Here is a 13,639-nt window from a genome sequence, read left to right on the forward strand (position 1 = left end):
AACACAGAAAATTTCTCTATTTCTCTATGTGTGTCTGACTTTTTGCCGGAAAAAGCATAATTACCACATGAAGATCCTTAAAATGGCAACTTTTCCTTCTCAATTCATTTAAAATTCCAGAATATATGAAAATGCTAATATTTTTTTCCTTTCACAAGTTTAAATGCTCTGATTCTCAGTCTGTGTGCACTGGAGGCTTCACATTTCAACAGTTTTAACAGTTTAAGCGATGATGCTGCTACTTCTTCACATTATTTTAAATTCAGTCTATTAAGGAGGGCTGTAGAGAATGTACTGTAGAGGTCTTCAAATGAAGGTCTGTCCATCGTCATATTTTCTGACATCATCACCAAAAAAGATGAAATACAAACATCCTTGAACAAAAATCCTCAGTTTGAATAAAGTGAGTCATCGGATTAAATGATGTGTCGAGCAAACGCACACACATTACATGATCATTTCTTTTATAATGACTTAAACCATTTGCCATAATAGCTGAAATAGGCTTTTGTTATTGTGGTTACATAAATGTTACATATGATTGCTGTTAGACTGCTGTGTTAATACAGCTGCGTGCCTCTCGTCGTGTGCAGCGAGTGAGAAAGCTTTTTGACAGCAGTGAAATGTTGTTTTTGAAAGGCTGAACGCCGACAGTGATTTCCTCAAGAACTGTACTTTCTGTACTTTACTACATTTTGTAGGGACTTTTTGCTTCACAACTTTAGTTACTAGTTACTTTGCGCTGCATCACAGCCACAGTAGCAGTTTTAATTATTTTATTTTATCGTCAATCAGACAAAAACAAAACAAAACAGTGATTCCAGTAATCTGAAAAATGCTGAATATCAGATGTGATTATCAGCCAGGCAGATAATCTGCAGCATGGTGCAGTAAATACAAACTCTTGATACTTTTAATTTAAGCAAAACACAGTATAATGGTGTAATCAGACACACACCTGTATGACGTCAACACAAAGCAGTAAACTCCTCCATGCTTTCAGCTCAATAGGTTTCAGCATTGTTTTCCTTTTTCTCAGTAAATCTTTACAGATTTGAATTCAGTGACGTTTGTTTTGACTCACAAAAAGTAAAAACGTGTTTGAAAAAATTAGATTTTGGAGAGTCTGGTGCACATTCAGCTGCTCGTTCGCTTTTTTTTTATCTCTTGCCTTTGAACAACTGAATACGTTTCTGAGCTGCATTTGCAAGAGGACCTTGTTTACTGTAAACTGTGGCGACCGGTTTCCTCTTGCACTGGGAAACAACTTTTTGCAGCATGAGAACATGAAATCCGAGTGAAAACAAGTTCAAACCAAACCTGCTTATTTAAAACCAGAATGGTAAGAACCAAACAACAGAGCCTTCATGTGGGAGCTGTTTCCTTACACTGCACGTTGAGCACCACGCTGTCCGTGATCTTCTCGTTCCGGTATGACACGATACACGTCAGCTTCTGTTTGTGGGTCTCGCGGCTCGGCACCACCACGTAGTTGCTCCGTACCGTCACCGTCCCGTTTTGGTTGCGGGTCTCCTGGAAAGTAGCTTCGCCCTTCAACCTGGTGTCCCATTTGATCACGCTCGGGGGCTTCCCGTTGGCCGATACACAAGTGGCGACGGTCATCTTGCGTTTCTGGGCCCTGGCCACAATCGTGGGTGTTGTCAAGGTCATACGTGTCATAGGCCGAGCTGCAGAGGAGAAAGGATAATTAGTGACATGTGAGTAATTAAAGCTCATTAAGCAGATATCTTTCGGCTTCCATCTCTTTTTACTGTCTAATTTCATTGACTTCACCTCCAATCAGCTTTGAAGTAAATTAAACTGTAGGGATGAGAGATGAAAACAGTGATGTATCTCAAATCAGGCAAAGTTTTGCCTCTTCCCCTCCTCAAAGCCGAGGCAGTTGTCAAAGCTCTCACAGATGTAGAACCCACTTGCCTACCCCGATGCGCAGTCATCCAATTTCGACTCCTTTGTGAGTTGCCAATTAGCAATCTACTCGTAGTACATCAAAAGGCAGGCTCGAGCTTGAGCGAATGCACAACTGAGTGAGATAGGCCATGAAGAGGCCTCTTTGAACGCTGCCGGTTGGTTATCTGCACACAGGTTCCCGGCGCTCACTGAGCCGCAGAAGCCTAAAAAGACCTCGGAGGCTCAGTGACACAAAATGGGGACTCAGAGCTGACAAGATGCTCTGCAACTGGGACTACTTAAGCCAAGTGCCTTTTTCTTTTCCTGGGACTTAATGGAAAACACACCAACACTTAATTTCTAATTAGATCTTTAATCAGAGTCAGCGCACAACCTTTTCAAAGCTGCCTCTTTCCAAGATAAACTACATCTCAGCCACTACTTCTTCCCCCCCGCAAGATGAGATTATTCAAGCCAAATTACACACTCCGAAGTGGCCTTATTGATTTACGTCTCACCTGCCATTTTTATTGACTGCTCTCTGCAGCAGTTTCCCTTCATAGAAGCCATATGGGCCAATCTGGAGTTGGTGTTAAACGGCACGCCACCCCAATCATCGCATCATGAACCGGTCAGAATGATTTTCACTTCAACGCTGAACATGAATTCTCAAGGTTCTCCACGGAGCGAGAACCTCGTTTGAACTGAAAACAACATGGTGGGAGCAGCAGCTATAGCAAACAGAGAAGGAGCATCTGGTCTGAGGTGTTCTGAAGGAACTCAACTTAGTTTACAAAGCCTGTGGCAATGTAACCTGCGAGAGCAGAGCCTGTTTTCTGTTAGACTTTAGCTATAAATAAAGATGTCTGTTTGGACCCTACGTTAGCCGATTCAGAAAAATGCTCTTTTTCTCACACTGAGCCAGATTCCTGAGGTCTCATCAGGCCAGCAATAACATGTTCAAGGGAATTACTCCTTAACTGATGTTAAGATGCAGAATCTGATGATTTCTTACTGTTTTCCCGGCTCAACAGATACTTGACTCACTGCAGCACTGCATATTTCACATTTTGGGAACTGAAAATGTCGCCAATGCATTTTCGGAAACCGCTTTTAAAAGGTCGAGCTTTTAAAGTTTGTAAGTTCCTGATTCAACAAGGCAGAAATTAGTTTGAGTCAAAAAATAAAATTCAAAACCTGTACTGTACGTGCAGCTGTTGTTTCCATGGAGATTAATCTGACCTAGATAAAGACGCAAACAAATTGCATGACAACCAGAAGGAAGTAAGATTACATCACTGAGATTTACATCTGCACAGGGGGCCTTTGTTTTAGCTTTAACTTCTCCAAATTATACATGCTGTGGATTCAAACAGAATTAAAATCACAGATAATCCTACAAACTGTACATGTGCTTACCGAACACGGTGAGGTTGACCATGTTCTCCCGGTTTCCCGCGGGAAAAGTGGTGTACTCGCAGATGTAGGCAGCTTCGTCAGACAGCTGCAGGTTGGAGAACACGATGGTGGTGTCCTCCAGCGAGGGCGTGCGGTGACGAACCGCCGCCTGCTTGAAGCTCACCCGCTCCTTGAAGGGCGACAGGACGGACACGCCGAGCGCCGGGTTGGCGATGGCCACGTTCTGTTTGGTGCCGTTGAGCAGCTTCTGCCAGGTGACTTGAGAGATCTTGACCGGCGGGTTACTGTTGATGAAAATGCAGCGCAGCTCCACTTGTGAACCCACGAAGCCAGACTTACTGGAGTCCATCTGTACCATCTGTCCGTCGCCAGCTGAGAGTTGCAGAAAAGAGAGGAAGACAAAAAAAACAAAAACATTTAATTAGGATTAACAAGTGTCCAAGGCCAAGCGAAGCGCCCGGTCAATAGCAAGTACATGCACTGAAAGTCAAGGAGTCAATTCAGTCTTCTAGGTATTACATGCACGCACAGCACTCGCAGTCAAACTCATGGATTCAGCCACGCTCTCCACCTGTCCTACACGGCTAATGTCTGCTCCCTATACATCAGCCCTAAGAGTTGCTACACGCCGATGGTTGTGTGTAAAAGCTGGGGGAGTTATTAACATAATGGGCACATCTATACAACCCTGTCTTTGTCCACGAGGGTACTGTTTCTGATGAGATGGACCGAGCGAGAACCAATGCATCACTAATGAATGAGTACAAGGGCAGCGAGTTGGAGCTAAGTCAACCTCTGCTGTTCTCCCCTTCACCTACCCAGCAACACACTGGCTAGCCTATTGTAATTTTAATTACTTTTTACTCGCAAATACTTCAATGACTGCCTGGAGCTCCTATTAAAAGAAACAAGTCCAGGGTAAGCACTCAAAACAATGAGAACACACACATTAGCTGTAAAAAAAAAAACAGTGATTACGCCCCTCTCACTACCATCTGAGCCTGGAGGAGTTCAGTAGCAAAAAACAAATGTCAGTTAGTGAGGACGGACCTGTAAACCGCCTGTGGTGGTGTCTTATTCCTGGAATGAGTTGTCCCTTTTAGCCAGCACCAGGACAATTAACTGATTCACAGAAAATCATCTGACAATGATGATCAATTAATCACTTAAGTCATTTCATAAGCAAATATGACAAACATTCACTCCTTCCTGCTTCTCAAAAGAGAGGATCTGCTCCAGCTTTATGTCACTGTGAACGGAGTATCTTTGGGTTTTGGTCGACTGGTCAGACGACACAAACAATATAAAGACTAGAGCTGTTTGATACAGTGAAAAACATCATATTGTGATTATTCTGACAGATAATTAGACTGTGGTATGATCTTTTCTGAATGACAGTTTTTATTATTATGATTATGTGACATTTGTTGAAGTCTGTACCAAACATGTTTTTTTTTTACACCTGACGGCATCTCTGCAGCACCACGGTGCTTCATTATAATACTGTTTTGTCACACATTTTAGATATTGCACTTAGCCATATTGTGATTTAACAATATTTTGATTAATTATGCAGTACAGCCTGATTAAAGATGCATTTGTGGATTTTTCACTGTTCTATGACATTTGATGGACTAAATCATGACTTGATTAGTCAAAAATTATCTACACCACTTCCTGCTCTCGTCCTTCTTTGTTCCTTAAATCTGAGTCACAGAAAAACAGCTTTCATTTGCAACTGATCTGGGGTCTGAAATGACTCAAGTCTGAACAGATGTGTCATTGAGCTGCTGCAGGGCACCTGCATCCTGTTGTCTTCCAACAACATCTTTCTTATCTCAGCCTCTGATTTATGCTCCGTTCCAGGTGAAGTCTGATGATGTCCCATTTCCTGGTCCGACAACCCCTGGCTGGGCTTGTATTTACAACCAGCCACAGCTATAATTATCTCCTATGGATAGGCCAGGACCCACAGGAAGAAAGCCTGAAATTCCTCCGTTAATCACACCAGGCTCATAAAGCCACCAGTGAATCAAGTCATAAACAGAGAGGAAATATGTTGTGGCCTCAAGTGGAGGACTAGGGCATACGCACACACATGCGGCACAAACAGAGCGGCTCTTTAACACTGAGTAACTGCATCGAAATGATGGATAATCGCTGCGTTCAGAGATAAAGTTTCCACAGGGGGCTTTAAAATGTGTAAGAATACATGAGAGAGAGATCCGTTTATGTATACACCCACTGATCATAATATCTGATGTAGTCTATCTTCAACTATACAGAGACGAAGCAGAGAGGAGGGGGAAGCTGCGAGCGTGCATCCTGTCAAACTGTCTAAGCGGCGGCAGCGACCGTTTTCTCTTATGCAAACTGTAGGTAGTCATCTGAAGGACACCGGGGCACAATGCAAGCAAGAAGACGAGGAAATAGTTGGCACAGACTTGAGCTAAAAGAAAATTAAGATGAACAATGTACTTTCTTTCCATCTTTCATGGCGGGGCGCACAACTCTCGGGTTGAATGGCTCATGCGGGGAAAGCAGCGCATTACGAGAGAAAGGCAATTTCTATCCATTGTTATATTCTTTCGCTCAAGTACAGCCGTCGCTGCCGACATCAAATCATATAAAAAAAACAAAGTGACAACCTTTTTGAAGTTACTGAGTGCACATCATCTTTCATTTCCGTCTGGCCACATCAGCAAGACTCTCTCTCTATAGAGATTTAAACTTGGGGGATTTGACGATGACAGATTGATTTACTAATACAGTTTGACAGCGAGGACTGGCAACCTTGTCATCTGTACCTTGAGAAACACCTGTGTCCTTGTGCACCTCGGGGCACTGCTTAACTCCGTTTTATCACAGCTTAGATTACCAGTTGTGGCAGCTATAGTATGATATTTTTTTTGAAATAGCAAACACAATTTACTGTGTGACAACACTAGTTAAAGTTTAATCTTAAGTTGGAAGAGGAGTGGGGGGCTGTGTGTGCAGAAGGGGGGGCTGTAAAAACTCATAAATATGTACCTGGTCGGGCGTCGCCCACTTGAATGCTAAAACAGTGCAGGCAGGGGCTGGCTGTATGAAGCAGCAGCCCCTCCCCTCTCTGGTTCTGCGCCTCGCTCCGATTGAACCGAATAAACAGCAGCTCACGCAAATGGAAACCAGAGGAATAGGCATAATTACAGCCACAGAGCCCAAATCCCCTCCGTGAAGGACCAGGGGCGCCCGTGGGGACCCCTTTCACTCAAGGGCTGGAAGAGTCCTTGGCTATAGAGCTGTAATTACAGAGTACACCACAGAGTGGCAAAGCCATTGAAAAGCAGAGCCACATACATGCAAGAGGCACTAAGAAGGTAGATTTTGTGGGTCGGGGGGGGTTATGAGAGGAGGAGGAAAACAGGGGAAGGGAAAGAAAGATAGGCAAAGTAGTGGAGAGGCAGAGAGGCAGAGGGAGACAAAGAGGGAGGAGGAGCTTTCGGGAGATTTGTAGGTGTGCTGCCGGTTTGATTCTGGCCGCTGTTGTTGCTTGTGCTGCTGCTGCTTTGTTCTAACACTGACAAGAGGGTGACTGGGGGGACAGTCATGCTCTAATACACCTGAGGCTACGCACACACTGCCTCCAGAGTTGCCAGTAAAAAAAAAAAAAACAAGCTCTATTTCTGGAAGGAAAAACAAACAAACAAAGCAGAAAGTATGCCCAAGATGGCAGAAATAAAAAAACAAAAAAAACAAGAGTGGCTTGATTCACACCAGGTGAGCTGACTCGGATCAAGGGGGACATAAGGGGCACTATTAAAACAGCTGCTGTGCCGTCTGGCCCCGCGCTGATAGCAAGAGGCGCACGAGGCCTCGACGCAGAGCTGTGCTCAGAACATTCAACTGTAATAAGATCTGTTCGGTCAGGCAGCGAGCAAAAGCATGTGCTTTGTGCTGTTTGCATATGGCGCATTGGACACTGTGTGAAGGCACGCTGCGGCAGAGAGCAGCCCTCAGTCGAACGGTGGACAATATCCAGGAAACTAGAGAGCTGCGGGACAATCCTCACTGAGAAGAGTTTGGATCATAAATGCTGAATGATGTTTAAATCAATCAGACATTTTATTACCCTCGTGGGAAAAACAAACAGAGATATGAAGAAGAGGCTTGGTTCTGTTCTGTAACCAATCAAGAATGAATGAGAAACATGACATTAACATTTCATATTTGTTTGGTGTCTCTGCTGAAGAGACAGAACAAAGCAAATTAAAGCTTTTTTACGACATTCGTACATCTGTTTGTCCCCAGATATTCCTCAGTACAATGTAAAACCAGACCTTGCTCTACATATAAAACAATAACAGCTCCATAAAACCCCTGAATTGAAAACCAGCCTAGGAAGCTTCTTTCCATAAAACAGCTGCTATTTGGCAGCTCATCTCACAGTGGATATGTAGCACTATTGTCTCTTTTGGTCTTAGCTGAACTGGCCAACAACCAACAATGGTCCAAAAGACAATTACTGGCTCGTTCAGCGTTACTTGGGCCGTGCTCATCCAAGAGAAATCCATTTGTGCCTGAGTCAAATAAAGTTCAGAATTATTCACCTCTGGCTGCTGCGATGTGAGCAAGGCAAAGATTAAATAGGACTCAATGCATATTTTAGAAGAGGCACTCATTAATGTCTTCTATTTAAAGCCGCACCCGGCAACTTGGCGCACTGTCAGTCCCAAACGGCAGCGAGGCGTCGCCGTTTGAAGTTTGGAAAAACTTTAAAACCCAGAAAATGTGTAATGTGATGTCATTAAACTGCACTCTTCTCTCCTCGGCCCTAAATGTCCTCTTCTCTGTGGCTTTTAGGGGTGGAGGGACTGAACAGTTTCCATTCTCGCTGGGCTGCAGAGGGGGAAGATTAACTGCTACACTAACATCTAATTCGGGCAAATAGGTCAAATCTACGACATCTCAGTTAGTCGAGATCACTCTGTGACTCAAGCAGCCGTATTTTGGTATAAACTTCTTGCCAAGAGCAGTTTTTAGAGCTTATCACATGACGACACATCATCTCCTCCTGCTTGAGACGCTTTGCCTGCTCCATTGTTACTTAAGTGGGATGCTGATAGATAAAACATGGCCTGAGCCACTCGGGATAATGACTGTTTAATGTTGTCCCAGTTCCCACGGCGATGGCACAGGCCTCTGTGCTCCCCTATTCATGGGCCACACATGGGGTGTTTAGGGGGGATCCAAAGTCGTCTCTCTCTCAGCCCACCCATTAGCTGCTAGTTTATCCCCCCGGTGGAACAATTTCAGTCTTTTTTTCTGTGAGTCAATGTTTTTGGAGCTCATACAGTGGCGTTTTGATTGTGTTATCAACAGAAAGAAGTGCTTTTTTCAAAATGCTTTTTAAATGAAATGGTGGCATTACTCTTGGGAATAACTGGGAGCTATCTCACAGTGCTGAGGGCTGTATTACATCCAGATAGGGTAATTCATTTAGCCGTGGCTGCCATAGTCTGTGTCTAATGTTGCTTTTTGGTGACCATGGCCATTCAGCATTTTGAGAAGGAGCAGTATGTGTCAGAGAATTTGTTTTAATCTACACTCAGACACTATTGGATGGTGCTTCAGCCGGGTCTCTTGGGTAAACAGTGGTGTACCTGCCAAAGCAGCTCTCTTTACCCTCCGTCTCCCCAAGCAAACATTCAACTGCAGAGGGAAGCGAAACCTCGCAGGAACAGATGGTTAGTAGACCTGCTCCTAATTTTCCACTATCTGGTTCAAATTTGAAATAGTCTTTTGTACAACACACTCGCTCATTGAGGACTATGTAACATCTGCTGCGCTGTAGATGTTAATGATTATCGGGAATATTTATTATGTTAGTCAGCTTCCCAATCTGGGATTTCTCCATGAAAGGCGCTGTACATTTCCCTTTAACTGTTCCCTATGGCGGTTTGTTTTAGGGAGAGGGAAGCGTTAATGACCGAGCGCCTCGGCACAGTAGTCCTGTGTTGTTTTTTTTTCCACGGTGGTTGTAAAATTACAACTTGCAGTGGACCGCACGCACCAATTCTCACCTAATGTGGCTGCATCCATCGTTTCTGAGGCAACACGAGGTTCAGAGCACAAGCCCACGCACACACGCCCCTTGAGCTGCTTTAAGGCGTTTCAAATGTCAAGGGATGCATCAGTTCGCCTGAAACTGAGCTTCTCATCTTATTTCAGCGGGATAATGATTCATGCTCGAATGAAAGACTGGAGAACGCAGCCACTCCATTTTGTTATCAAACCATTTCAAAGAAACCGAACATAGATGACACGTTGGAGCGTGTCATGCCCCGTTTGAGGGCCTCTTACTATCATCTTTGGTTTTAATAGATGCAGTGTGTAACAGTGCCTGTGGATATCCTGTAATTAATGCTTTTTTTTTATTCTGGTCTAATAGAAAAATATGCTGGAAGTAATCTGGGATTTTAGTTGTCTTTGACCGCGGCAATGGCAAATAAAAAGCAGGGCCAAAAATAAGGCTTTTGCCCTAGAGAGAGAGGGAGGGAGAGGGAGAAAGAGAGAGTGCACAGCATATATAGAGTGTAAACACAGTATCAGAGAGCTCTGACCCTCCTCCCTCCCCCTGCGGCTTAACTAAACAAGGCCACCACGGTTTCGGTTCTACGACACAAAATAAACAGCACTGACGTTACCTGACCAAATGGCGAGATGACATCACCCACACTGATACCAGATAGCGAGCAACTGTCAGCAAACAAAAGGCCGGTCACAAGTGAAGGAGGAGGGAGAGTCCCGTCCCCCCCTGCCGGGTAAATGAATGACTGTAAGCGTCTCAGTTGTGCTTGTTTAACTGAAACTGAGGGAATAAACAGGGAGCAGATCCAGGTACTGCCAAGTGTCAAAGTGTGATATCATCAGAAGTGAACTGTTCTGGTGTGAGAGCGAAAAAACAGCTTAATAATAACACGCTTTATCAGACAGATGTCAAGCCAAGACGCTGGGGAGCACTTACACAGGCCAGACAATTAGTCAACAAAGCATCTCATCCCCCAGAATGGGCTTCAGCCTACACGATGATGTGCACTGGTTGTTTTTCAATAATGCAAAAGTTACCCTGGGCTTTCAAAAGAGAGCAGCTGTTGGACGTCTTAATAGGAAAGAGCTGATCAATAAATAAAAAGGGGGCCAAGGGCGCGCTGCAAAGTGATGCATTATGGTCTCAGACAGGCCGCGCCCCGTCAGCTGCAGGTATAGGCCGGGAGCACGGGGGAGTTAAGGGGTGGGGTTGGGGTTACGTAAATGTGATGCAGAGGATTTTGGGGAGTTATGGGAGAGGGTAAGCAGTGAGAGTGGCACGTAGCAGGTCAGACATGGTGAGCAGATTAGAGCACTCAGGATATTAAAGTGGGGGCGAGACGATGCTGCAGTCAACACACCTCGCGTGGAAATCGCGGTATTAGCAGCGGGTGTCACGGAGGCTATGTCCACATGTCTCTTGACACATCACGGTACAATGACATGGCTGCTGCCACCACTCATGCCTTGAGGTTAGGATGCGTGGTGGGAAAGGTCAGAGAGGTTCAGACTGGAGTTCTTGTTAATGGAACAGCACGAGGAATTTAATTTAGATGTACATTAATTTGACATTTAAAGGTGAGCTGAGGTTCCCCTGTGCTCACCTGACATGGCACCTGCTGCTGAGGGAATCTAATATAAGTATATTAAGTGTGGATATACAGATTGTGTCAAGATGTGAACCTTTTAACCGAAGCCCTGATCTACAAATCAAATTCTCTGGCATTGATTGATTGATTGACAATTCTGATTCTCAGTTTATTGTTTAGGACACTTTCGAAGGCCGTCCACCTCAACAATGTGAAGATTTGTTGCTCACATCGTTTGATATATTTGGGTTTTGGACTTGGAAAAAAGAAGCAGCTTGAAGAAATTATTTTTGGCTTTGACATTTTCTACATTGAAAAAAGAAAATCATCTCTCAGTCAACGGAATAATTGGGAATAAAATGAATACTTTCGTCGCAGCCCTTAATTACTGCCGGTTGCTCACTTTGCTGGCATGAGTCAGCATTAATGCTCTTTTCCTCAAGCACAAACATCTGCACTGAATATGCATTAGACAATGAAGCACACAGGATTATCTATAAGAATGGTTTTGGAGTGGGACGTATAGGATCGGGGGGGCGAGTCGGTGTGAGCCTGCACCGCTGCAGTACCCTATACCTCTGCTAAGCACTCGGCAAATACAGCATGAAACCCGCATGAAGTCCTGCCAAAAAGTGCTGAGAAAGAGTCTGGCCCTGGACAACCATGCATGACAAATCCTTCTCTCACACCATCTGTTCCATTGTCCACAAGTAAAGATAAGTCTTGCATTGAGTACAAACACTGAATACTTCCATGTGATAATGCCAAGCACTTGTGTTGGATACATAATGAAACACGGAGATTTCAAAAATCAAACAGCTGAATAATGGATGATCAATTATTTGGCTGCACATAAGGAGGAATGTGGACATGTGATGCTGAGACCTTCTGCACGCTCAGTGAGAACACATCAGATGGATGTAAATCCATACAGCCAATGCAAGGTGACCTTTAAAAATACTCAGTGAGAGCACAGAATATTGTTTTTGGCATCTGACCTGTGTTGACCTTTACCTGTGGAGTTTTTTCCCCCTATTTTTGACAAAGGCCAGCGGATATCTTGCAGGTTTTGAAGAAGGGAGGAAGCCTTCAGGGGACAAACAGGTCCAGTATAAGTATAGCAGGAGGCACTGTTGCATGACCAGTGGCTTATTAAACCAAGAAAAGAGAGCGTGCAATCAATATTTGATAAGACTCACTTTTGATTTTTTCAGACATTTCCACTCTGCATTATATTGGAACGGCCTCCAAAGATTTCTTGAAAGAAATTAATGCTGTCGATATCATGAATTTTTAACGATGTGTGGAAAAAAATAGCAGAAGTGGCTGTCATCAAAGTGCATCTCTAATTGTGGTTGGGACATAAACAGGACAGCAGGGGCTATGTGCACACAGCTCTGCTTGTTGGTGTGTCGCACCGAGCTATTTTTTCCCCAGCATTGCTGGCAAGGGCCATTTATACAGCGGATCCATTAACATATAGGAGAGGGAATTCACACTCCAGCTGGAGTGGGCAGTGGGCTGAAGCCCCAGTCTGCTATCAATTAACAAGCACACTTAGTATGTGTCTGAGTCATGACCATCATGGGACTCTGACAAATGCTGTGCATTTGCTCAAAACAAGTGCTGTCACAATAGCAAATCTTTAGCTGATCACCAGCTCCTGTTTCACATCTGACAGCCGCCCAACAACAACATTGCATGCAAGCTGAAAGCAATAAAATTAACTCATCCCGAGCATCAACCTAATACTGTAACGAGCCAGTCAGCTCCGCACGTGTATAAGGAATTAAGTACAAATAAACACGATTATGAATTTTGCCCTGCAGTCACATCATTTAGGCATGGATTAGTATCCTGTTTTCACCACAGGAGGAATGATGTGCACAGTTACTTAAGCTGATAAAGTTAGATATGCTACACTTATTTTAGCCTTGAACATGTTATCTTATCTTGTTATTTAAATAATGTTTCACATTGGTAATACACATATATTTAATAGGCACTCCTTGCTGCAGTTTAGCTGAAACATTCGCTGCTCGCTCACCAGAAGTGTTTTTGTTCGGGATCATTCCCTGTAACCTCGACTCTGAACTGGCTTCACGAGGAGACTGACAGACGTGACAGTCCATCAACATCACGTATGACATGTAAACAAAAAGACAAGATTGATGCAAACATGCGGCAGAGATGCTACATGGGAACGTGCAAGCATTTCAGCATAAATGTTGGATTGTGGCCTTTGCCAAATTATCCTTTTTCATGTGTGTTTCGATCATAAACCTCTGAAATCCAGCGGTTCTCGGCAGAACTCCGAGACCAGGGCTGAACCATTTCCTAAACCACGACCACAGCCTATCTTTCCAAGGCGAGTACGGCTCCATGTTCCACATACATATAACCGTTGGAATGCTCACCACATCTCAGGACCATGTTCATATTCTGCTGCATGTGCTTTCCAGCTGTGAGAGAGTATTGTCTTTCAGCTGCCGAGCTTCAGCGTATACAGTACTTTCTCACAGCTCAGTATGTTTCATACTCTATAAGCGCCTTTCAAGCTCTGCACTGTGTGGGATATATATGAAATATCTCTCCTTATGCATCATTCTGACACCACATCCATCCAATCTAATGACTGTTGTATGTCTACT

General features: G+C 44.1%; 1 protein-coding gene across 4 annotated transcripts in view; it reads right to left on the bottom strand.

The window, feature by feature from the left end:
* The window catches only part of nectin1b (nectin cell adhesion molecule 1b), a 243,200-nt gene that overhangs the window by 111,308 nt on the left and 118,253 nt on the right, over positions 1-13,639 (bottom strand). For all 4 annotated transcript variants that reach the window (XM_084351956.1, XM_084351958.1, XM_084351959.1 and 1 more), the window contains exons 6-7: positions 3,331-3,702; positions 1,389-1,688 (exon numbers count right to left, since the gene is read on the bottom strand). In XM_084351956.1, the coding sequence (XP_084208082.1) occupies positions 1,389-1,688; positions 3,331-3,702 (672 nt within the window). The remainder of the gene's footprint in view (positions 1-1,388; positions 1,689-3,330; positions 3,703-13,639) is intronic.

The sequence above is a fragment of the Pagrus pagrus genome (genome assembly GCF_965226575.1).
Source record: "Pagrus pagrus genome assembly, chromosome: 4".
Taxonomy (NCBI): Eukaryota; Metazoa; Chordata; class Actinopteri; order Spariformes; family Sparidae; genus Pagrus; species Pagrus pagrus.